The sequence below is a fragment of the Bombus vosnesenskii genome, unplaced genomic scaffold (genome assembly GCF_011952255.1).
Source record: "Bombus vosnesenskii isolate JDL3184/JDL3185 unplaced genomic scaffold, Bvos_JDL3184-5_v1.1 scf7180000013436, whole genome shotgun sequence".
NCBI lineage: Eukaryota > Metazoa > Arthropoda > Insecta > Hymenoptera > Apidae > Bombus > Bombus vosnesenskii.
Window position 1 is genome coordinate 618,670 of NW_022883050.1, and position 27,415 is coordinate 646,084.

At 38.3% G+C, this 27,415-nt stretch overlaps 1 protein-coding gene and 1 long non-coding RNA gene across 9 annotated transcripts in view; one reads left to right on the forward strand and one right to left on the reverse strand.

The window, feature by feature from the left end:
- The window catches only part of LOC117238151 (MOB kinase activator-like 2), a 65,091-nt gene that overhangs the window by 14,730 nt on the left and 22,946 nt on the right, over positions 1–27,415 (reverse strand). For 3 of the 8 annotated variants that reach the window (XM_033502817.1, XM_033502815.1, XM_033502812.1), the window contains exons 1-2: positions 15,980–16,080; positions 25–643 (exon numbers count right to left, since the gene is read on the reverse strand). The exons of 2 other annotated variants lie outside the window; for them this stretch is intronic. In XM_033502817.1, coding sequence (XP_033358708.1) covers positions 25–203 — 179 coding nt within the window. In that variant the 5' untranslated portion in view covers positions 204–643; positions 15,980–16,080. Of the gene's footprint in view, positions 1–24; positions 660–15,788; positions 15,808–15,979; positions 16,081–27,415 lie in introns of those variants that run through there. 3 more of the 8 variants (XM_033502816.1, XM_033502813.1, XM_033502814.1) reach the window with 3 other exon arrangements.
- On the forward strand, positions 21,024–27,377 carry LOC117238154. The gene is made up of 3 exons (XR_004494126.1): positions 21,024–21,190; positions 27,000–27,164; positions 27,306–27,377. It is a non-coding gene; the product is annotated as an uncharacterized LOC117238154 (long non-coding RNA).

Sequence of the window (27,415 nt, forward strand, 5' to 3'; positions counted from 1 at the left end):
ATGGAACTAGACGGAGGGACTCACGCGACAAGCTCGCCGAAGAACCTGATCTTCCTGTGGCAGGTGTCGAGGAGGGAAAGACGCGAGGAGACGGTCGAGCTGGTAGCAGCGCCGTGGTGGACCGGCGTCGGTGGCGCCGACAGGGTCGAGGACGTCGAGGCGGAAGAATCCTGGAGAACGACGCGCGCCGGCGAGCGCAGCATCGCTGTCGTCGTGATCGTCGTGGTTGAAGACGATCTCTTCGGCGCCCCGTCCTCGTGCCCGAGGATCTTTTCACGTACGCTGGGTATGCACCAAATCTTGTTCGGTTCTCATCGAACACCGGCTGCGACACCAATTATCGCCTGGTGTTCTCGTCCTTGGTCAATCCCAACAACTATCCTCAAACTTCACCCCTCCACCGATAACAACTACTCTGTCTCTGTTAATTCTACTCCTTTCTTTTCTCTATTTTTCCTTTCTTTTCTTTTTTCTTTTTTTTTTCTGTTTTGTTTCCGAAAATATTCAAAGTCTTTTTCAATCGAAATTGTCTCACAGTTTCTGTTCGAGCAAACGATTCGTCTTAATGCATTTTTTTAGGACTGTTCGATGAACACGAGGTAATACACACGTTGTAGAGTCGTCGTCTCGCTGGCAGATCCATCTGTTCCGCGCAGAAACATGATCGACGCCATGTCTGTAGTTAGCGTGGCGCCACTATCGGTCCAAGATCAACGAAGAGGGAATCCGGTCGCGGTGACGCGTGCCAAGTCCGTCTCGATTATCATTGAACTTGAGTCGCTCTCGATTCGCGCGAGCTCCAGCTGAACCACAGCTTTCTCTCTCTCTCTCTCTCTCTTTCTTTCTCTCACACACTCTCTTTCTCTCTCTCTTTCTTTCTCACTTTCGCGGTATTCTGGGGGGAACAATCATTCGCCGACGTCTAAATAAAGAGTCCCCGCTTGCGATTTCGACCGAGAAGATTTTAGTGCACCGTACCGACGATGCCACTCCAATCTAAGCACATACTCACCCTTAAACGCGTGCTTCCTCGATCGAAATCGAAATCGGGGACACGTTTAAACATCGTTCAAACACCTTTCTACGCGAATTACTGGATTTTTCATTAATCCGGGTAACTTTCGTGATCATATGGCACGATGCAATTCACCGAGGTAGCTTTAAAATGGTTTCGAATAAAACGAGTTTGTACTCGTTGGATGGCGTTTGAGAGGGCTGATAAGAGCGGGTGGTGTATCTTCATGGAACGGATTCGTTTATTCGACGCTGGAATTTAATGATCGAAGATGACGCTGTTGTCGTATAAAAATATCGCTTTCGCTAACATTTATGCATGGCATATCGTTGAATATGAAAGGATTGCGAACACAGCTTGACGTTATATGTAAAATTTGATTATTCGATTGTCAAATGCACGAAGAATCGAGACAGTGATTATGGATGAGATATTTTTCATAACAAAAGTATTTTTGGGCGAATTATTGGAAAAAGAAGCAATGCGTAGGGTAACAGGGAAAAGAAGAAGAAGAAGAATTCTATGTTAATGGCTTGCATTTGTGGAATTCTTCGAAGATACGAAGGCATTTTTATCCTACTTCGAGCAGATATGAAGTATGCAGAATGAATGGCTCAAGAAAAGTGTCGTGTGAAACGATTACTACATATTTCGTTTTTCATATTTCTGCGCAGACATGTGGTGCAAAATGTAATGGACAAAGCACGAAGATATCTTGGGATAGCTTCGAATAAATATTCTGCTTGCGAATAACAAAGGAGAACGTATAATTCATTTCTTCTTTTACATTTTTTGGCAATGCAAAGTATGGGATAAGTAAAAAATCTCGTCGGTCTATTTACATCCGATTTGTTTAAGTTTAGGCTTTTCTATATAAAAAAAAAGGAAAAACCTTTTTGTGTGGTGGAATAAGAAATCAGTCAAGAGGATACTCAAATACGTGAGAAAATCAATGATATACCGTATCGACGTGGCAATGAAGGCCGTTTCTAAGATTTTACGTAGACTGGTGCTTCGAGTTAAAAATAACCGTGTTATAAAAATAAATATTTTTAAGACACGTATTTATTGTTCGCTTTGAGATGTAAAATATGTCCTAACTTTCGAAATAGCACTTCCTATATATACAATCGGCTTCAAAATAAATTTAAATACATTTTCACTTTGATAACATGATAATCGATAACTGTCAATTGTTGGACTAATTTATTCGAATTAAAGAAATTTATTGCAGTAACTCAAATCTTGCCTAAAAATCCAATTCTAATTATTTCGTTAATATTCAACTCTACCACATTTCAACTCTAACGAACATTTTCGATAAGTTGTCCGAGAATAAGTCAGTTCAGAATTCAGAACGAGTTTCGCGAGGCATCTCTCATTTCAGACAGGACAACGTCCTCTGGAACGATCGCGAGGCTAAAAACGCTTGGGGAGACAAAAGAGAGAAGGTTCGGTTCTCGAAGGCGAGCGCGTTCCTTGCCGAAATCGAAACAGGCCACGAGGACGATCGCGATTACGACTCTTCGCTTGCTCGTTTTCTATCCCCCTTCTCTAGGGTAGAAATACGGCGGAATTTTTAGAATATGCGCCACTGGACCATCGCCAAAATTCTCTGTGCAACTGACTCACGGATAGCTGCGAGATCCTCCGAGGATCGCGAGAAGTGTGTTTATATGTCTCTAAACTGAAAGATATTGCGCTACTGACCTTAGAACCGTGTGTGAAAATTTTAAGAATTTACGTCCTGATTAAAAAATCAAGTTCGATCGAAATAGAGAAAAGAAGAACGGACGATTGAACAGATGCAGCAGAAACACGTGGATAATATAACTAAATATCGAAATTAAATTACTTGTTAAACATAGCGAGATTCAGATATTATCAAAGAAATGAAAGTGTGCGTAGTAAGAAAGAGGGATAGGAAATGCAATAATTGGGTCGAGATTGCTCGATGGCTCTTGGTCGCTTCGTTTGTCCGTATATCGAGATAATCAAATGCTATAAGAGACAAATAGGTAGGATTCGACAGAAATGGCTGTAACAGATGATCTGAAACAACGCATTGAAGAAGCTATTAGGGTAGCAAGGCCATTGCAATAAAACCACCCCTCGATAGATCTAAAGCTTAATATGGGATAAAGACTGCCGCTGATCAAGGTCTCTAGCTGGTTCGCATATATCGTTATAATCGACAGTTTGACATTTACACATAACGCGATCTACCATTAATCACGTTATAAGAATAAATTTAATTTCTACTCATTACCCAGTATCTTTATATTTTTGAAATTTTCTTTCATTTGCTTATCTAATAGATATACAGTTGGATTTACATAACAGTTAGAAATAATACTAACATGGCATCACTGCATCATACGATTATTTATTCTCACTCGTCGGAGTAAATTTCAATCGATAGAGCGTCTCTAGTTGCAATCCAATAAACAACCGGTGACCTGATTGAATTAGTCATGAGAACGTAGTTCACACACCACACCCATCTTGCATTCGCGTGTGTTTTAAACAGTCCTTTCGCTGTATCGAGTGAAAAATAGTCTAGCGGTTCGTGCCAATAATATCGGTAAACCTCCCATGTTAACCGAACCTTGGTGTAGACCGTTTCCGGTAAAAGCTTTGGATTTGCTATATGTTGAAAAGGTTTCCAGGTGAAAATACTCATACGATAGCAATATATTATATCAACGTTTTTTTAAATATAATAAATTGTTTTGATATGTATTTTTAAATATCGAATAAAGTGTGTAGTAATATATATATATAAAATAAAAATAAAATACAGAAAGCATCTGCCGTATTTTTCAAACTATTTCCATGGCTTTACATCTGTCATAAATTTCCCACATGATATTTAACAGATTTCACACTGTTAGAATTTCACGGACGGCTTTTGATATTGTACGCTTTGAATATTTGCTATTGCATCGAGTTACCTATGGAAACGGATCAAGTCCCAATATGCGAAGTTAAACTAAATAAAGTTCCGGTTGGTTCGATAGGAAACCGCAATGATGTAACGCGGAAGTATAAATAGAATTACATTCTCGCAGTAAATTAATAACAATGTTTAAATGATAAGTTTTATGAAACGTGACGTTTCTTCCGTTATCTATTATTTAAAATCGATAGTATAATTTTATGGAATTTTCAACAATTTGTCTTGAAGGGAAACATTCTTTTGCGAATAAAAGAAAAAAAGATCGATCTCGCACTTTCACGATCTTAGACATTTAAATACATTACGGCGTGAATTATTCCCATAAATATATTGTAAAAAAACGTGGAGCTCACATTCATATCGCAGAACGTCTGGAAAAGTGTATTCTCACTGAAAGGCTGTTCAAAGCATTCGAATAATTCGCTTTCGTGATTCGGAATCGTGGCACGAATACCCACCCGAACTTCCGGAAATTTATCAACTCCTTACACACTCGCAGGTATATTTCACTGTATAACCAGAGTTCCAAGACCAGATATCATTCTTGGCTGCACCAAATATCAGAAAACTCAACCAATCATTTGAACGTCGCGTGCGTGGGAAGCTTTATATTCCACTCGATATATTTCCATGTTCCTTCGCGTCACTGTTTCAATTCCAACGACTAAAAGATCGTTTTTCGTTACGCGCATAAATAAATATTTCTACGAATCGACCGTACGTACTGCTGTAAGATTATTTTATAAACGACAAATGTTACTTTTTATGATTCATATTTAATTATTATTTAAGAGAAATATTATGTTCAACTATCCTTGATAAAGAAGTTTTTCATATGTAAGACAAAGTTCGACGTTGTATTATCAAATTTGATAAAAGAAATTATTTATAAAAGAAAGGTTGAAATAAGAATGAAAGTGATGGAAAATTAGAGCGTGTCAAAGAAATCTTGTTCTTTGATAAAGTTCTGCTACTTCTGAAAGTACATTAACCTAATTACAAGAAACTGATATCGCGCGAGCGAAACGCAGAAGTTAACCAAGACAATGTCTCATCGGAAGATTTCTCGACCCAGCTGCGTTTAATATTCACGATCCACGACAAACAATCCTCAAGGCATTGAACTACATTAACGTGTTCCCTGCCAAATGTTCTATAGTGTTTTTCCCGCCTTTTCAATAATATACAGTATATTTTATTTGACATGATCACTCCAGACGTTCCCATTGCCTCTAGTAGTACGAAAACATATGAGAAAATGGTTAATGAGAAAAGTATAATGATAAAGTCGATAAATTATTCCTGTCAAGATGGCGTCATTTCAGATCTCAAGGTCACCATCCTTTTTTTAGAACGCAACTATGAATATTCTGCCGTATCATAATATGTACTCATGTAAGTACAAGACACTAAAGGTGTATCAATAGTAATTCTTAGAGGGAACAAACACCTAAATGTTTGTGGATAATTTTCTCAAAATTAATAATCTCCGAACTTTGTTGCATATTTGAAATTCCGCCAAAAGAGCGATACCTACTTTATTGATACTGATATTTTATTTATATAAACCCAAGCCTGTGGGAGATCCAATTAAAAAGAAAAGAAAAGAAATACGCCAGCAAGCGAATCGTCCGATTTAACGCTAATTCTTCGAGAAAAACATAAGACTGTAAGTTACATACATCTATACCCGAACGGTCGCAACAGTCCCGATTATTTCTTCAGACGTTTCGCGCGATAAAACCAACGAGACATTATTTACGAACGAAATATGGAGCTTCATAACCGGCCGCACACTGTACCGTAGTTTTCTTTTTTCAGGGTCGAAATAATACACAATGGCGTTAGGCAGTACTCGTAACCCGTGGCTTCCGACTTATGTGCGCGAGGAAATAACGAGCGTGCATCGAACATGCTAGTACACTGGGATCGTAAATTTGGCTCGATTTATTGAGCCCTCAAGCGCGATTAAAGAAATGACCGCCGAGTTCCGAGCATCCGCGATATTTATCGCCTGTTTTCTTGCGCAGTGCGATTTCTTGAGGATTCGATCCAGCAGTACATAGAAGTTTGCTTAATTATTTGGAAAATTGTCAGAGAAAGATACGATCTAGAGAAGAGGGAATTTTCGTATGCACGCGACGATGATATGATATTGATGTTTCGTTTTACGCTGAGGTAAAATTGCGTTAGTTTGTACAAGACAATGATTCTTATACTGTTGGTAAGTTTTTGCTAAATTAAATTTCATTGTCAGACTGATAGGTAAATGCAATAGCAGTAGAATGATTATTTAACAAAATACTATTCAATGTCGCTGTCGTCGAGCTGATAAGATTAAAAACCACTTGAAGGTAGATACAATAATGAATAATAAACGTTTGCATTGAATTAAGAAATATGCGTACGTCGTGTATGTGATAACGAGATAGTAAACAAAACGAACTAATATTTCACAGTGTATTTTTAGTATTAACTATAGAATAATATTATAGAATTTGCAATCAACACCCTATGGCAAACATATGGAATATTCGATACATACTAGAATTTTGAACAGTACATTTGAACTATATTTCATACGCAAATGCGAAATAAATATTCAAATATTTAAAATTCATAAAATTTGTTAACAGGTAACATATTCGTATCGATAACGTCAGGACGACAACGAAAGAAATAAATTTCCGTTTGCAGCGCAAATATTTTTCTTTTCATTTTGAAATGATGAAAATTTTATCCCAACTTCGATTATTATTATTATAAAAATACAAAATTCATGCGATCGCACTGTAAGTGCGAAAAATAAATATTGGAAAAAAATTAATCGATAGGATGTAATTGGGAGCTTCGCTTATCAACGCGTGGAAATATTCATAAATGTATCGAACACATGCAGTATTTTGAGCACGAATTGTGCGTCATCATTTCCTAGAAATTTTGTACGCACATACGTAACTGTATTTCTTCTAATACGTGACATTTGATAGAACGTTCCACTGTTCTTTCATTCCCCACAAGTTAAATTAAAGCTAGATTACCCCGTTTCATTTAGCTTTATCGCGTTATCAACGGATGAAAATTTCAATTCTTTTGGTGAATAATTCAAACAAAGATTAACTTTCATCTTATTAATCTATTATCGAAGTTGGTCTTGTAAAAGGAAATGCAAAAAATCAGTGAATGAGATCACACGTAGGTGATCGAATAAATGAATAGGAAGACGTACTATGGTCGTTCGATGCATATTGAAGCGTGCTAACGTGTAGGAGTCGATTTATGAGAATAGATTTGCGTAACATAGTTGTTCACATTGTGAAAAACAAGACTTTGTGTAACGCTCCATATTCGTGTTTATCTTTTCGCTCATTTTATAATGTTCCGCTCCGTGAATTGAAATTATCATATTTGTCAATAGCTGTATTATTCTCTCGCGCTTTTATTATATTCTACGGCTATGGATCGATAAAATATCGAGGAATAAAAGAAAATAAGATTCCAAGGAATATCAAAACTCTAATAAAAGCGAACGCAGAAATGCTCGTGTCTATCTCGACACGTGTTTTCGCCAGACAACACGTGTAAGACTTTCGAATCTGGGTAAAAAACGTGGATAGAGAATTTACATAACGAAAGGGAAAACGCGATAAGACGCGTTTTAATGCAGTAATCGTAATTGGATGAAGGGTATTAAAGATGTAACGGGCGCGTGGCAAACAAGGTTTTTCATAGGTTGTATAAATTAAATCATCGTGGCTTACGTCAGTGAGCGGGCGCGAGCGCGAGCGCGTTTGTTCCGACGAACCGCGCCTTCGTTGCTCGAAACTTTCATCAACGATTATACACACGTAAGTATATACATACGCGGATGAAAGACAAACACGAAGGCAGCATCGCAGGGATCAATCGCACGCCGTCGATCGAAATTTATGCTTAACTGAGCATCTCATTAAAGTGACGTCGTTAAGGCAAGGGAGACGGATAATAAACGTACGTGACTGGCGTCAACAACGTGGCCGACCTCGCCGGTTCTTTCACGGCACTGAAAAAACGCTCCAATACCAAGGCGTTCCGTGGCAAATATTGCCTCTTAATTGATTGTAAAATAATGAGTAACTTGCTCGTTGATAGTATGTCCTGTATCGATGATACAGGGTGTTTCGTGTTATTAGGACGCGTATTTTTAAACCTTTGTCATACGAGCTTTTTTAATGGATACGCGTGTGGAAATATAATAGAATTACTCGACAGTTGTGTATGTACATGTAACTCGCTTTTTAGGTGGAGCTTTTCATTGCGTAAATTAAAATAGATGTACATAGGTAGGAGTAACAAAGTTACTTAACGTTAGTCCGATTGGATCTAAATTTGTTTTTTAATCTCTTCACTTATAAATTAAAATAAGATATTTGCTCGTCTAAAATTTTTAGAAGCGCCGAGTCAATTCACATTGCACGAAACACCCTCAAACTAAATGTGGATACTAGACATGTAGTATAAGAGGAGAGAAACGTATAACGCGTTAAAAATTCAACGACAAACTGAATGGACGAGAGAGTCGTGTATCTGGAGTAGAACAAGTTACGAGTTTCAGTTGCCCAAGGTCGCTATCCCCACCACAACTTAACCATAAATGGTCCAGAGTTTGTTTGGTCTGGCACGTAACTGGATTTCCTTAAGATTTGCGGTCACAGAAGCGAATTTGGAGTATGCACGTGAAATGTAAGGAATGGAGGAAGAAAGAGCACGTGACGTGGATTTATGTAGAAAATCGTAAATGTTGATACGCCACGATTAAAGAGGGAGTTATCCGGTTGTAGAGAGTTAGAGAGTTTCTTGATTGTAGTCAGTTAGTAAACTCTGAAATGGGCACATCGATGAATAATGCTTTGGAAAATAACTGCCGGAGAGAAGTTATCGGTCGACCACTTTGGTGACTCATGGTTAAATGGCAGAAGCGCAGCTATTCAACGACCAAATTAACATCCGTGGCCTCCATTTTTTTTTTCCAGTAATGCGTTCCATTATCAAGACCTTCAAGAAATTGTCTCTTTTTTATCTGTATAATGCGCTGTTTAAACGTACAATCCTTAAAACAGTGAATTCGCTAAAAGGAAGTAGATACTATGTTTAATTACTGTTAATAATGGCAATAATGTCCTTAGCATTTAAATGTGAAGGTTTCTTCAGTTATTTCTCGTGTTTCTCTATACGTGTACATGTCGTACTACTTTTTGCATTTCTATTGTAACACTTATGATTGCGTGGAATATCCTGTACGCTCCTCGAATTTCACGAGAATAGAGCCGCTTAACTAATAGAAGCTTCTAACCGATTTGCGAATGGAAAAGCACGTCCCAACATCCGCACGCGCGTCTACGATTGCGACTTAGGAGCATTGATATTCATTTTCCACGCTTAATCGAGGACACGTGACGATTAACTAATGAGCCATTGACGGCGACAGTGATGTAAGTCAGTTTCGGTCAGACTCACGTCGCTCGCACGCGAACCATAAAAACAGACTGAATTAGACTGTCATGTCGAGTGCTATTCTGATCACATTAAAAGATAATCACAATATTATGTGAAATGTTAGCAAAAGATTGATACACGAATATTTAATAGTACAGTCATTAGTATTAAAATGACTTAAAGATACAACAAGATGAAATACAAATTTCTTATTCAGATGTGTAGAATTAAAACGTTTAAATCACAGAGCTGATTACCTATACAAATTTCTCTCGCTGGGTAGGCATTGTCCCTATTTCGATCAATCTTCTTCAATGGGTTTTGGAGATACAGTTTCGACGACATTTCGATGAATTATCGTTCTGCCCTCGAACGTTTCATTTTTCACTGGTCACGGCCTCGAGAATCGTCTCGATCGGTCGAGCAGAAAGAAATTTCTACTTATTCGCGTGACAATGTCGCTTGACTGTGATCCTTCGATGAAGAAATATTTAAAAAGAGAGAGAAAACAGTAGGTAAATATGAGGAAAAATTGAACATTTTTGAAATATTCTAGCAAAATATTTAATCCTCGACAGAATCAAAATGCAAAAGCTTAAGAATGTCAAAGAAAATTATTAGGGAACCCATAGCGGATATCTCAACCTATTTTTCTCGTAATCTAAGATAAGTTACACATATATATACAGCAAAATTTCAATTTCACAGAGATCTAATTAAAATTTGAATCCCCTCTATTCATAAATAACTATGTTACGACGGAGGATCCGAGAGAACGTAAAAATCCTAAATTTAAAATATAACGAAGTCACGTTCTTATTACGAAACCAATCCACGTCACGAGCCATAGTAGAATTCATTCGAATTATTGTTGTACTGTCCATTTGAAACACCCTGCATATTTACTTTAATTTCTATCTATTCATTGGTTTTCTAGTGAGATTATATTTGAACTGCCTGTTCAGAATTTTTCTAGTCAAATTTCAATCAATTTATCGATCATCGTTCGATTGGTAGGAAACAAAGGATTCGCATAAATCATATACTTTAACCATTCCTCTATCAGAGTTAGACCGACGTTCCCTGCGCTCTAAACTTTAGTTACGTAACATCCCCGAGACTTTCGTTCTAGCGACATCGAAAGATCCGCAATAATACACGCTTTCAAATGTGCGAACATTAAAAGCGTTATCAGAAACCGCACACATCACACGTTACAATCCAATAAGCTTCGATAAATGATCACCGTCATCACGTACTGCACCCTTAACGATCTCTCGTACTGGTCACAGAGAGGAAAAAGAAATCGATATTTATACAGGATTATTTATAACAGTGCTAATTTTAAAAACGTGATTCAAGTTTCGAGTAAAAACGATAGCTATCTCAGCAACGTTCGTCGTCTTCCTAGGCGTGGAAAGACACTGAAACTTTCTCTGGATTATATGCGACCGGTGTCAGCCACGAGTCTGAGTAGAGAAATTGAAGAAGAGCACGACTCGAGAACGCTGCGTTTTCTAGGGGTTTTTTCACGGCTCCAGACTCGCCCTGATTTAGATTATGAAACCAACAGAAGGTGTTGAAGCGTTTCACGTTAAGCTCGTTGCTGTGATGTTAGCATTTTCTTCTGTTAGTTACATATCTGGAAATATTTAATCATCACCTCGTTTCTCCTGTATATTACATCGTATAAGTATACAATTTCGAATTATACATCTGACATTTCGGATTTCGCATTCAAAATACCTTTCGAACGTCAATCTTAAACTTTTAATTGCAGGTATCGAACAAGAGGAGCCCGCTTTCAACTTTCATTTTATTTATGCCAATAAATCTCTAAGTGTCCTTTTTGGTTTTGCAATCCGCAAGCGTTTCCCACTTACTTCCGTGGTATTTTAAAGTAAATTCAAAAATATTCTACAGACACAATTTCTTCCTGCTACAATTTCGTTTTATATCCTTTGTAAATAGTCTCGCATAATCCATGCATAACCCACGGGGGTTGTACAACGTAGATTCACATAACGTTGCAACGTAACGCGTGCGTGCTATATTCCAATCGAAGAAACAAAGATTTCAACGTGGAATTTTACTTTTTACAAAGATCACCGACTAAAAATCCGTATTATCTTGGATCGTGTTTATACTTTTGTCAGCTACTCCAATTTCAGTGTAAAAGGACCATTTTCTCCGAACATGATCCTCTAACAGAAGATCGAGACGATAGTTCGTCTTAAACCGTTAGACTATCTTCAACTTTGGTCTGTCGTAAACGTTCTTTGTCTAAAATAAATCGTCGAGTCTTCTTTGTTTGAAATAAGTCTGCGGTCTTTAACGACATTGGTGCCACTTAGAACATTTCTTGCGATGGAGAAGCTTCGAGGAATGCGAACAATTCTAAAACTTTCCAAACAAACGCATAGATGATGTCTAATGCACAAGCAGATCGATAATTCCAAAAATAAAAAGGCAGTTTTCGTTTTGTTTCAAATCCTTTATATCCTTGCAAAAAAGAAAAAGAAAAAAAAACAGAAAATGTAACTTTCATTGTGATTAGATTTTAATTATCTTCGACTTTGATTATATTCTTCTCTTGTGATCTTCAGTTGTATTTGATGGGGAAAGAAAAATTGAAGATAGTCGGCGGCATTTTCAATTGAAATAGGATGAAACGGAATAAGTTTGAAGCAACGCAAACGAGAAAGTAACTCGTAGCCTTCAAAAATGATTTAATTCACGGCGATATTCTCGTCTGCTGAAACAGCGGCGAAAGAGAAATCGAGTCCCGTAGAAATTCGATTCTAAGTTAAGAATACGGTGGCATAGAAGTTCGCTTGCATCCCTTTACCATGAAATTACCGGGAAATTGCTTCGGCGCGCTCGACTCGATGACTGCTCAAACAACGTTTCGTGTCCCATCTTTTTCTCCTAGTTTTGCACTTTAACCAACGCGCCATTATGAGAATTAAAAAGAATGAAATCTTCATTACAGAGGATTTTGTCGCAAAAAATAAAAGATATATTCCAAGTGACGAAATCGAGTGTACCGGTAAACAGGTAGAACGTGCGAAGAGAAAGAAAAACATTATCAGCGTAACTTGGACCGCAAGCGATATATTTTCGGCAGAGGCGGCCATAGCGAAAAGGTTAATTATGTTACTCGGTAAAATGACGTTAGGAAGGTAAAGTAAACCTTTTAGTTAACAGGAAATATTAAAATTGGATTTGACTAACAAGCTTTAGACTCACTGAATGCACTTTGCTCGGCACGCTGTTTGGAAATTACGCGTTACGCCAACTTGTATATTCGATTCTACATACTCGATTCGGTATGAACGTAATATGAACAAAAAACATACAGAAACATGTAGAAAGCAACGATGATAAGCGATATTTTAAACGTAGAATAGAATTGTTCCACTTGGGATTTGGAGAAAATTTTGAAAATTCGAATTTCGTTCAAAAGAGAAGAGCGTTGTCCTTCGTCTTTCGCTATGGAAAGTATCGCTAGGAATACGCTCATTACACGAGAAGGTAAATCTGTCTTAACCACTACGGCTACGTCAACGCGAAACAATGCAACGTCTTTACCGAGGACGATGACAAACTGAAACGCTCATCGTTGCGTTTCTTAAGAACTTCTGAAAGACAAACGCGCGATCTAGTTTGCGAAACGGGTTATAGCGCGACAAACAACGGAAGGTATACCTACTACTTCACGTCGACACTGAAGAGCACGTCAGACCTCTGATAAAAACTTGAATTCCCTTTTACAAATATTTGCCTTCTCGCGAAACGCGGATCTCTCGCGAGAAGTTTCAACTTTGCTTTAACACGTTCTCTGCTGCGTGGGTTGTCTACGCCCCATATCGAACTTCTCATTCAGGACGATATTTCCAACTTCCTTGCTAAATCTGACCCAGAATATTTCTTTTAATCGTGCGCTGATTGCTTAAATATTGATAATTATTCGTTCCCTGCAAAGTTACGATTATTTCTTTTTTTTTTTTTTGCGTAAGATTTTTATAATTTTACAAATACGAAACATATGTTATAGGAAAAATTAATAGTTTGAAGAACGTGATAATAATTGTCGTGATTTATGTGGCGCGAACGAAAAATGATCAAAAATCGGCACAGCGGACGATGTATTAGCTTCGCTGTCACGCTCAATGGTGTCAGTAGACTTGTCACATTTGCCGAATCTTCAGATGGACCGAGACTGGAACGTGTTTATTGGATGGTCGCATTTCGATATGAGAAAGAAGAAATCCTGATATTTACGACATCGATATTGTCGATATCGAGGCATACCAAACAGAAAGATATACGTATTCGATTTCGAAAAGAAAATTGCATGGGAGATAATGAAACTGTGAAATATTCTAAAGAAATCGCGTTTTTCTAATTAATTTATCGATTAAGAATGAATAATTCTTGACATGAAGTAGCGGTTTAAAGAATTTTGCTTAACTTTAACAAGATTCACCACTTTAAGTAAATATGATAAAGCTTGAAAGAAATTTCATTATATTCTTCGTGAATATTTACTGGCTTCAATTTTAAAGTCAAACTTCCGTAAAAAAGTCCTATCGTTCTCAATGAGTTACCGGACAAGATCCTCTTGAAAAAGGCTACCTAATCTTCCAGCGTCACCATTCTCTAAACTTTTCCATCCCTGGCATCGCGTCGCTTCAACTTCAACTCGGAAACTAAATTCGCAATTATTATCAGGTATATTAATCAGGAACTTGACCAACAGTTGCCTGTAAGAACCATTTAAAACGGCCAAACTGGGTGATTTTTAATCTTTCGGATAACCATTGCCATTTTCGAACCTATTCTATTCCCAAAATCAATCTCAGTCGGAGACTGAATCGTCGATTAACCATAAACAATATACAGCTCGTCAATCTCGTTGAGCCTTAAATTTCTAAATAGATACCATCGAAATTATCGATATTAGATACAAAGTAATTGCCATATTTTTCAGTATATAAGTGTCTCGCGCAACTGGGACAATGACTGGGACATTCTCGTGCCGGTTAAATATGGAGAAACATTCTGTGAGATAGAGTTAAGTGCTTTACGATTCTACATATGTTAACACGAATCTTATCAGGTCTGATCAAATGACCGGTTTCAAAATTTAATAACTTAAAAATTCTACGCTTAATGTTATTTTTCTTTTGTTCGCCTAACTTTATGTAAATTCTTATATTAAGAATAATTGAGAAATTGATTAATCAGATAATTCTTATATTATAATTCTTATATTAATCCTTATATTAAGAATAGTTGAGAAATTGATTAATCAGATAATATAAGAATTTACATAAAGTTAGACGAACGAAAGAAGTAACAATGAATGTACAATTTTAAATTAAACTTTGAAACTGGCTATTTGACGGAGCCTGGTAAGTTTAGTGATAATTCCGTATACTTGTATGCATCGGTGCATATGAAAAGTATATTCGTAATTTTATTCTTTTATTCAAAAGACGAGATCTATGTTGATTAGATACGCGAAGAATAGTTAATCAACAGAAATTAAATGACACCGAAGTCGTAGAGATTTTTTTACATTGCATAGACATATAACGTCAATCTTATTTAAATGAAAAGCATTTTCCATTCATTCTATCGCTTGGAGCATTCGTGACAACGAGGAACGTCTCCCAAGTAGCCGAATGGATCCAGTCCATTTGGACTGGGTTCAAGGGAAAAACGCGGCGAACCGATTGAATGAACATCCAGTGATTGACCGAACGAGTAGAGAGGGTTGGAAAGTGGGAGACTGGGCTCATGTTTGAAAAACAAGTCGACGATAAGTTTGCGTAATTGAATTTTCACAACTGATCTTCCGAATTTTTCGAAGGCAAAACCGCGATATACGTACTTGTATCTTCTGTTATCTTAATGGCTGGGCAAACGTAAATATATGCTTCTTTTAACATGGAACATTTTTTTTACTGCTATGCGCTTGTTTCGACTTAAAATAAAATAAATAAAAAATTGGAAATGAAGTTTGAAATAAGAAGAAAATTTGAAATAAGAGTGAAATATAAAAAATCTATCGTACAATCGTATTTGTTTTTTCGAATTACAAGTCTAACCAAATGCAATAAAAAAAAGGACGTTAAATCATTTCATTTTTGAGAAGTTCAGCGCAAAGAGGTTCGACAAGACTATCTTGCCATTCTGGCAGAAAAAACTTTACAGGAAAATATTGTCGTTCCAAAGACACGGAATCTCCAATCTTTAAACCGACTTTTCTTTACAGAAATCGATCACCATATATATATTTAACCCAATTCCATTCGCAAGATGTTTCCCTACCGTAATCATACTTCTTTAACTAGATACATGCTACCTACGTATCTAGTTAAAATCTAGTACATGTACTCTTCACCGAACACAGAAAAATTTCTATCACTCGATTATTAAACTTACATAAACAGTCCTAAATACTACGAATGCGAAAAATTAATCAATTACGACTTGAGACACAAAAAAGAAATATTTCGTACCGTGTTCACTGAGATTTCATTTTAGAACCGAATAGAATTCAACTCGAACTCGACCCAACACAGCCGAGAGCTCGAACGCAACTGAAACGCTCCAAGTTCCAAGTCCTTGCATTTCCCGATCCCTTCCACTGCCTGGTGCGACGCTAGGCGCCGGGATGAGAGGTGGGGGTAGCCGGAGAAGCGAGGAGCGTCCAGCCGTGCAAGCCCCGTCGCGTCCCCCGGAAATCGCGGACAAAGAAGAAGCGAGGAAAAAGCCAAGGGAATGCTCTCCCTTCTGTGTCGTTGTTTAAACAATCATCAATGGCGTTCGATTACGGATAACGCGATTAAATTTCGTATAGGAACCTTCCATTTCTTTCACATTTCGGACGACTTTTCTCGTATACTTATTTGGCGCGAAATTAGATCACCTTTGAAATAATCGTTCGGTTCACCCTCGAATTAAAAGAAGCTTATGAACGACGCGTCATATTTTTCATCTTTTCTTACTATTATCTTTAGCAGTTATAATTAGAATGATGTTGAGAATTTAAAAGAAGAGACGGAAGATTTCGATTTGAAGGAAAAACATAAACTTGGGCTGTGATTAACGGAATATTTGTCCCAAGGTTACATTCCTCAGGTTTCAAAGTTGCTTTTTAAACAGAAGCTATTTATTTTTAGAAATGTGACGACAAGACATCAATCGTTTACAACGACCAGACTTTCTTACGGCCGCTGTTATAAACATTTATTTTAAATCAACTTTAACATCCTTCATAAGCGATTAATCTATTTTCAACGTCTATAAACCTGTCAATATATCTCTTTTATAGATTTTTACAGCTAGATAGTCCGGTTTATAAACATCGATCAACAAATAAAAATCACCATGATGATGATCGGAAGTGATACATTGTACAAATTCGATGTAGAATTTTCACGCATTCGTTACATACGAGCAATGCGTTTCGAGTTACTAAGTATTTGGGTTAAATCAAAGTTGACTTTGAACTACTCCGATAGATCGGATTTTGTGCTGACTCTGAAACACGAAATAGGTCACGGTCCGGTTCGGAAAATACTTAGACAGGATTAAATGTGATTCGCGTTAAGTTTCGTTCATTCAACGAGGCAGGAGAATGAAATTGCGTAAGCATGATAATTACCTGCTCCAGAAAACTGGTTTCTCGTTGTTCATTCTTCCTACATGAACGTTAGCATATATTTTATTTAATATTATATAATAGTATTTATTGAATACTATATGTAATATTAAAAATAAAATTCAATTTCTATCAAAATTTTCTCCTTTCGCAAAAATCTAAATTGAGCCTTAGAAATGAAACTTTGTCCACAGCCTAAGAGAAATTCAGTCTCAAAATAATCAACGTGCCAATTATTCTTCTTCGTCTCTCTTCCTCCTCCAATCAAAATCTGTCCACATTCATCCCATTGATCCAACACCTGATTCACCCTTCAGCACCTCTACTACCGTTTCGTATCTTCCGCGTTACAGAAAATATTCACGAAAGGCAACTGATCGAGAAGCTCCGTAAGCAAGAAAAACGACTGTCGAGGTTGGGCGTGGTGCTTAGCTTGTTGGCTTTCGTATAGAGCCAACAAGCTCTATGCTCTGTATGTAGACACGACGCACCGGTGGGCGTGAACTTGACAATAAGATAAAACTGATGGATTAGGTCAGGATTGAATCTAAACAAAATCTGGGTCACGCTTGGATCAACTTATAAAACGGGGTCTGGGTTAGATCTAGGTTAACATGGACGGGACTACTTACTAGCTGTCGTGGTGAATAGATAAGGGTGCAATGACGGTGTCGCTTATATAAGTGTTAGTTTCGATTAGGCGGAAGTAAAGGGCGCGAAAACGGGCGGAGGATATTGCGATTCGAGATGAAAGAAACCAGGCAACGGTGATGAGAAACTTGCCGATACGATGACGGTGCAACGACGATGCAACAACGATGCACGCCCCTTTTATTCGACGTCTTTTCGAATCGCTTCCGAGGATTTCTTTGGGGAGGAAATTTTCCTTGAGCGACGCAATCGAGACTGTGATAGCTACGACAAATTTATGGAAGGTGGTATTGAATTTGCAACCTTTTATAATACAATCGATATCGATTGTGTTGGTACTCCCGTCTGGAAGGTACACAATAAAATGGACTGGTTTCCTAACTTCGTATGATTCTGGTCAGTTAACATTTCGAGCGTTTACACTGAATATTATCCGGAGATAAGCCGTGCTGTTTAAGGCGAACAGTTTAGTTTAGAAAAGTTGAAATAAAATCGTGCTACTGATTAGTCAAGGGAAAAATATAAAAACGTAGTGGATCTGTTACACGCCATAGATTTTTTACGAATATTTTTAAGCACTGAAATTACCAGAAGTTTACGGCTATCTTATAAATATTCTAGAGAAATGTCCAATTATATTAGAAGAAAAAGGAATGGATTAGCAAGAAAAAGAAGGAGGAGGACAGCAAGGAAGGAAAGAAGAGGAGAAGGAAGGAAAGAAGAGGAGAAGGAATAAAAGAAAATGATAATCTTGTAGAACCGCTTTTATTAAACACTTCCGTGATCAACTAACAAAATTCCTGCCAAATAACAGACATCCGCAACACGAGTTTAACTTCGAGACAGCTTCAGAGGCGCTTCGATCCGCTTCAATCCAGCGTGATCATATCGAAGCAACGATCACGTTCGAGTGGAATTACGACACGGACTATTATCGTTGCTCTGGTCTACGGAATTACTGCTCACCCTGTATGCTATGCATACATACATATATCGTTACCCTTTGCAGGATGGCAGCGGTAGCAGACGAGACCCGAATTGAGGAAGGAAGACGAGCGCCAAAGCGTTCAGGCGTACTAGGAATGGTGAACAAATATCTACAACACACGACAAAGCTACGTAGAATGCGTTACAGCAGTAACGAACGGGACAGTAAGTGACAACGAGAGGCAGCCGAAACAACGAAGCACGATGGGTAAATATGAAGATAGAGAACATGCTGGGAGAACGCGAGTACAAAAGATCTCTAAAGCATCGACGCGGCAACTGAAACAGATTGAGACTTCTATGACGATGTGTTGTCTTGTGATTCTAGTCTGCTTTAATTATTTCTTTTCTCCGTGACTTTTAGCATTTGACTGATTTCTGGCAACTATTTGGTGGATTCGTTAGTCCAGGTTCAATTTGTAAAGGACGTTGATAACTTGCAATTGATTGAAATTCTTTCGACTACGCATCGCTTCGTGGCTATCGTCTCTTTCGATCATTCCTCTTCTTCTGTTGACATTTAACTGGTTTTTGGTATACAATTTGGTGACTTTATCGAATCAGAACGAATTTTCGATAATTCGATTGAAACTCCTCGATGTTGTCGTCTCGTGGTCTAATTTTCACTCACTGATTTAAAGCACAAGGCACATCGGATGTAATATTAAATTCGAAGTACTTAGATACCACTTGTACAATTTTCTGCAGACCTCTAGGGAAATCGCAAATTCCCTCTTGGACTACTTTCACTCGAGAAGGAGAATAATTCCACGAGTCAGATCAGCCACCAGGAACAACATTTGGATCTATTTGCATTTGTCGCGGCGAAACTGGTAGGAATAAATGTCGTTGCGACGACGAACGACACAGAAAAGGCAAAATAATGGCGGCCCTTCGATGTCGGGCATAATAATCAGTACGGTCGAGCGAATCCTCCGCCAACAATTTGCATGTATTCTCCGGTCTGACATCCTTGCTATTCTATGCAATTTGCACGAAGAAAGCAAAGCATTTTATCGACAATTATACCCAAGTGAACTTACGAATAATTCTTTTCTTCTAACAATGGAGCGATGTAATGTACGTAGAGACAACTTCCCGACGTAAGATAAAGAACTTATCGAATTTGATGAACGAGATCCTGCACGGAGGAAACCGAGAAAGGAAAGGGCAACGTACGCGGTAGTCGACTAGCGGATTAAATCACGTCACCTCCCTAAGTACCTCTTCATAATTAGTTTCATAGAGATCTGTAGAGTAACTTTAAACTCGACCGGCTCGTAAGCTGCAGATTTCTAATTATGGCTTTCAATTAATCACGTAATAGATACCAAGAGTCTTGCGTCAGGAATCAGTTATCAAACTTATTGAAAACTTCGTATCGATGCTTTTATACGTCCGATCAAGATTATGTCATTGCATGGAATTTATTACTTGCAAGTATATTTTTCACTGATATAATAAGATCCCTTGTAGCTATATATTACGAGTTTAGAAAAATTATAATGATATAGGATTTCTTATGAACGACAGATGTTATATCTACTGACGTGTCCATGTTGAGTGCTATCGTTCGCGAATTATGATTAATATTGTTAATAATACACATTATGATATACATATATGCGTTTGACGACCGACTAGTAGATTAGCAATTCAGTCGCGAGCGCACTGCGATCGATTTATCAAATGTATAGATAAACGCATGCTGAATGCCTGGATACACTCGTTTGACGCTTGTAAGAAATTTTAACGGTACTTGGATCATCGATGATTACTTATCGTATATCAGGTGTCCATGTCTTCGACAACTGTTCCTTTCTGCGAAGAAATTAAAAATAAAACAATTCTTAAATTCTTTAACCCTACCAATAAGTCGAAGACGTGACACGACAATTAATAGAGACAATTAATAGGGAAAAACAAGTGGCTCCGCATAATTCGTGCGGTTGCAGCGCTTAGCGGGATCCGCAGAGTGCGAAGAAAATTGAGAAACGCGGGTATATAGGTACGTATAGGGAATTGCGGGTGGTTGAGACGATTGCGGGATGGGTGGAAGGGCGCGGTGTGGAGTTGTGGAGCAGCGGAGTGGGAGCGGCGAGAAGTGGGGAGGGCGGCAATGCGGCGGTAGTTGCGCCGCGGACCATCGCGTGTCGGATCAGCTGTGAACTGGCAACCCGAGTCAGCTGACTGGCCGCGGCCCCTCCGCTGCGACAATCGATATCCCGCTCTGCCCTCGTGTTCAGTCCTACCCGTGGCTGCGTTTTCCCCTTTCGAGATACACATCGTCCACCCCCTCGGTGCTAGTGAATCTTCCTTTTGCGAATCGACTTATCACCACCCACCCGTTCGAAGGTAACAAGAAGCATCACGCGTGTGAATTCCTTAACCTTTTCAAGGAAAGTGTGCCAAGGAATTCCGATCATGGGTGAGTGAATGCTTTATGAGGATATTCGTTGTTGTTTGGGGGTGATGTTTGTCGATTATGGCTGGTACGTAGTTTATACAATCTTCGAAAGATTGTAAGCGAAATTACGTTATGGAGCGATGGTATGGAGAGTTTGAAGAGTGGGCGATGCAGCGATGGGAGGACGAAAAAGGGTGTGATGAAAATCTGATATTATAGAAATAATCGAATCATTTCCATTGTTGTTACACGTCTACATCGTGGTAACGAAAACCCGGGAAAGCAGCCTGTCCTAATAACATCTCGTCTGCGCTTTGATCTGCCAAACCATCACGGAAGTCTCGTTCAAAGCATAGCAGACGCGAAAACCTCGTTTCTGCTCGACCCTTGCCCTTCTGAAATTGCGAGCAAGGACGGAAAGTAGATCGTGACCTTGACTTGCCTCATCCTTCCGGCTTATCCACTTCGGGCTACGCGGGCTTATCTCGAAGACGCGGCAACGATGCATTTTTGCGGAACACGGAGCAAACTGGCGAACACGCGCCGGGAACCAACCGTCAGATAAATTTTTCCACTATAGCTCCATCGTGAACAGAACGGACCCGTTAGCAATCGACTGACGCGGAAAAATACGAGAACCTTCGATTTCCTTTTTGTTTCGAGTGATCGGAAATGGTCGACCGAGATTTCCACGCACGGATAACCGGTTCTGAGAAACGCGGGTGAATGTATAATTTCGATTGTTAGAAAGGAGAACCTGGAAAAAATGGCACAAGAATTTCCCCCCTTTTTTTTTTTAACGAGATAAAGTAAAAGCGCAGCACACGAGATTTGTTCTTATTTAATGGACTTTGTTATGAATTTACATACCTTTATGATAACCTGTATGATAACGTAGATATTTTTTATATATCCTGTAATTCGATACCTTGGATTTTGCCTTTTTTTTGAAAAGAATTATGATCGATTCCTATTTGTTATTTTGACCCGTAAGCTAGAAAGCAAGAAACAGTTGTTAAATATAGCTATATGAAAGCTTTCGATCATAGGAGAAAGTACATGAGACTTTATGGTAAAACTGAGAAGATGTTTTTTATGCAAAACCTAATTGTTAATATGGAAAACAAATTTCTATACGAGAGGCTGAACTTCTTTGAAGTAATTTATATTTACTAAGCATTGGATAAAATAAGATATATATATAACGTTTCTTTAGAAGAAGTTGCTTACATAGGAAATTGGTTTTAGTATGGATCGTTAAAACTTCTCACTCTACCGGTTTTATTTCGCTTTGTAAAAGTAATTACTTAGTTAAAATATTCCATGCTTTTTCTACTTGGTGCTTTGACGTAGAAAAATGGGGTTTCTTCGAGCGAAAATATACAAAACGTACGAAAGAAAACGCTTTCAATCTTGTATATTGCTCGGTTAATTAAAAAATAAGATCTCATAGAAAATTGCGTATTTCGTATTTTCTGTGGCTTCCAAAGATATTTACAAAATATATTTACAAAAATACCGTTCAAGCGTGCGTTTCTTTCTTAAATAAATCAACGTACTTGTACATAAATCTATTTTTCGTGTACTTTAATTACTAACTTTATACAAACAACGTATACTCATCAGAAAGTCAAAGAACGAAATGAAACACGATGTCACGACAGTGCTAGTAAAGTTAAATTAAGCATTCTGGTAATCGGGACAAACTCAAACTTCGACCTTTTGAACTTTTCGTAGTTTCCCCGTAATTGTACTTTTAATTATCTATTCTATTTCAAATAAAAGAATATATTAGATCGGCATAGTGTCTTTAAACATCTTTAATTATATGCTATCATACATTTTTCTGCAGTTGTATAAAATATCATAGCTTTATAACACTAGTACCAATTACAGATTGTGATAACGATAACACGTAATTCCGAACAGTTCTGAATGCGCTAACCTAACGCAAATCTAATTCAAACTGTTGTAGTCATCTAAACGGCAATACCAACCGAGGATTAATAAAACACCATATTTCTGCGTGACATTTCATTATACCTAACTCAGGTTACAGAGTGCAGAATGTTCCTCATCGGTTAACACTTTTCAGAAAGATCAATATCGCTATCTTCCGTTTATCGTTAAATAAACGACCACCCGGGCACGAGGGACACCATATGGCTAAGCATCGTTTTCCAATTTTCAAAACTTTGCGACCTACTTCAATTACCAGAGCTAGGTGCTTCGTTTACATGTAATCGCTTGCTCGCTTACTCGAATTTAAGCAGCGAAGAAGGCGTTCGATTAACGACGTCGCGCGAGCTGAGCCGATAACAAGATTTCTGAAAACCTGTTTAGGCCATCGACGAAATTTCAGTCGTACGAGGTAGCTATATCGAGCCTTTAAATTGCCAAAGAAAAAGATAAAAAAACACCTGAGTCGATTAATTTTACCTGTCGTTTATTTGTTATTTTTCAGTTGTAGTAGTTTTAAATTAATCGAAGTACTTCAAGTTTCTCGTAACGGAGTCGCAGAAAAGTAGAACAAGTTATCGGAAGGTCACCGGGGACTCTTTAATTCGAATGAACTATGACATTGGAATTGTCAAGGGAAACGAATCGTGAACCATTTAGGTGCGGTTTTAATTAATTTCAGACTCGATTGGTTAAAGGCGAGTGGCGGAAGGAGTGCCATCATTTTGGCAGTTTTATCCTATTGGGTTGGATTTTGTCAATACCACCTAATGACAAAATCCGCAATCACTTAGTTGCTAACCCAATATATTATCTGACAAACGACTTTTCGACACACCCATACACACACATACACATACACACATTTGACATAGTACACGAGTAATAGAAATTTTAATAATTCCACGATATCATAAAAAATATGCTCGTAGAATAAACGGAAGAAGAGGTAGATAGTTCTACGTAGGTAGATCCACCACGATGCGTAAATTGACCGTGATTAAAATATATTTGCACCAGGGAACAAATTATCTTTCATTTAGTACGTAATCATGGCTCCATGAACAGTTAAGAACCCCTAGCTCGAATATAAATCACCCTGACGCATAAGTAACTCTTCTCCTCCCTATAATCAGCACCACCTCCAAATAAAAAGGAACAAGTACGATGACCGTACACGGAAGTCGAAGGCGAAAACAAGCGGAGCTTTTAACTACGTAATTATCCGGACAATCGGGCGCTTCCTGGTGCGCGCGAGCGCCACGAAGACGAGGAGGAATGTCGCGCGCGGATTGGTTGCAGCAGCCTCCGGCGGCGGTGTTCGCCTCCGCTCACGCTCGACAGGATTACGCGAAGGATGCGATCGATGGACGGAAACGGCGCCCGAGAGGCGGCTGTGCACGTCGACCGGTCGCTGTTTCTCGCCATCAACTTTTCCTACGTTTGTTTACTCGCTCTTCCTTCGCTTCGTGGCCCAGCGGCCATTAACTGTCCCTACGCCATTTTCCGGTGTGAACCAGAAACTCCCCTTTTCTATGTACACTCCCGGCCATAAGTCGCTATATTATACGGTCAATTTATGTGGAAGCTATGAAACCAAGCCGATATATACCTTGCACAGGATGTTCTATATAACTGTAATCGCTTCGATAACTTTGGAAGCAGTAATTTTAGCGAAAATTGATTTAGGACGAGTAGCAAATTTGCGTTAGTATTATCTACGGCTTTGATTATACATAAAATTTCGCTTCTCTTCTCATTTACAGAATTAAGGATAGAGGATAAAATTAAAAAAAAAAAAAAAAAAATGGAAACGACACGATAAAGTTAAATCCTACTCTGTACTGTAAATTCCCCTTTCGAATTGCGCCATTTTCATTCTCTTAGTGCGTGAAAAACATCTATCTTGATAAATATTTTATTCCAAATTACAGCAGACATTCGTATGATTTATAGACGTACAAATTTATTACACTGACTTATGACCGTGAGTGTTCCTATGTATGGGGCGTAGTTTCGTCCGATGACGCGGTTCCGTAAACATGGTGAGAAGTACATATATGTATACGTGCAATGCGGATGGTGGTGCTGGATGAGCGGCTGGAATTCCGTAGGGTAAGTTGTTTATATGGAGCAGGGTTGCGTCGATGGGGTTGCAGAGAGAACGAACGATTGAGTTCTTGGGAAATTGCAAGGATCAAGCAGAGAATAATGAAACGTAAGAATGGAAACCGAGGAAGAGAGATGTTTGGTATGCGAATCAAGAATTAGAGCGGAAAAGTCAGAAACTGAAGTGGAAAAATAAACAATGATGGTGGAAAAGTAAGCACGCTGGTAAAATGGGTCATCTCCACGATTTCTGCGCAAGATGAAGGATACATATGTAATGTGCTCGCTCCTTTAACCCTTTTGCCACAGCTGTCTCGTCTGAGCAGCAGTTACATAATACGATTTCGCGAAATATGTGTTGTAGACGGTGTTTTTTTTTTTTTTTTGATTTATATACATGAAATTATTTATTTATTTATGAGGGAATAAAACAGTGACAGAATCCGTGTGAGAATGCGCGCGTACTACAACGTAATGCATATATGTATTTGTATTTTTCCTATCCTAGACGTCCTTCAATGGAGCTGCATAATATCGCCGGTGTATTTAAATAGCGAAGCTTGACAGAGACGAGCAAACTGATGATAAACATCGATAGAGGTGTTAGCAACATTAAGGATGCACTTTCTGATGTTCAATGTTCATTTGCATACAGGGACGCGAATTCATTTTAAGCGATATGTGCAAATTTCAATGCAATATGTCAATGTCATGTACAAGCTCGTGTAAATAATTAACTAGAAATTAAATGAACTAAATACGTTCCGTCATTTACGATATAATTATCCATAACGAATAATTATCTGTCGATAATTAAGTGATCGTATATTTCATTAAATTACAGAAGTCTCCGCTTCGAAGATATCGAAAGATGGCCTTATAAAATTCTACATTTATCGTTGCTTGTGTGTGACGAGTATCAATCTAAATCGTTGTTAATCAATATACTATTCCATTCTAATTTAAATAACTTCAAGCACCATTTAAATCGATCTGTCTTTCATCACTGGATCCTTCACAACTACGGACTCGTAGAGCAACTGTCTATCGAAATAAATAATCGTCGACTTAATTCTCGTCTCCACATTCAAATGTTCGTCGATATTAAGGACCAGTAAAAATCCATCGTCAATCAGAATCAGAAACAACTGTCACGTTACATTACATTCAATCATCGTGTTCTTTAGCTTCAATCTATTGTTACACGCTTTTTTCTTCGACTCGTTCGAAACTATTGTAACAATACAAGATACTTTCTTAAGGATCAGAATTCCGGAGGTATATCGACGTATTGTTAATTTTAGTAACATTCCTTCTTCACGATAAAATGTAAAGTTGATCGTAAGATGACCTATATGGCGCTATATGTAAGTATGTACACCGTTTCGTGTCCTGGCAGCGCTCGTGAAAGGTTTCTTTTCCTCAGGAAGACCGGAAGTCCATTAATCGGCTCACGTTTCGCCATTTTTCGTCCTGAGGAACACATGCGGGACGTCTCGAAAGGATTCTCTTACGAATGTTACGTCTCTATTTGTATCAAGAGGAAGAAGCGATCGTAGAGTCCTTACTCGATAGATAAAGAGGGAAAAGAAGGATCTCTCGAACGAAAGTGGGTTTGTCTATCGTAACAGGGACGCGATTTGAACGTGTATACCGTCGAATATCGTCCTGTATCGATTCGATGGAAACATCAAAGTAACTGCTTAATGGACGGAGAATGGAAAGATCGTTCTTTGATATTCCGGGTCTGTTTCGTTTCAAGGGAAAAACGCAGAATGGCGAAGGGTTCTTTCTGGTTATAACGCAATTCAAGGATTTCCGAGATGAGAATTTAGCGGAAAATTCGTCGTGAAAGAATCATTGGCGAATGGGAACAGACGGATTTATCGTAGTGAAATATAATCTTTCATTGCTGTCTACCTATTTGGTAAGTTCGTAGTACGTAATGGAGCGGAAAAAGAAAATTCGAAGCTTTGTTCCTTTGTATTGTATTTTTTCTTGTCTCGCTATACGTATAAATTAGTGCAGTATATTTTTAAACGAAATTCGACCTTTATTTGTCGTAAAGAATGGATCGTTAAGAGTACCGAATTCGCATACTCTTCCTGTTATTGTCGGTCAATTGTGACGGTCACGTGTTCCGAAGTTGGAACGGAACAGAATTGGTGGAGGGACAAA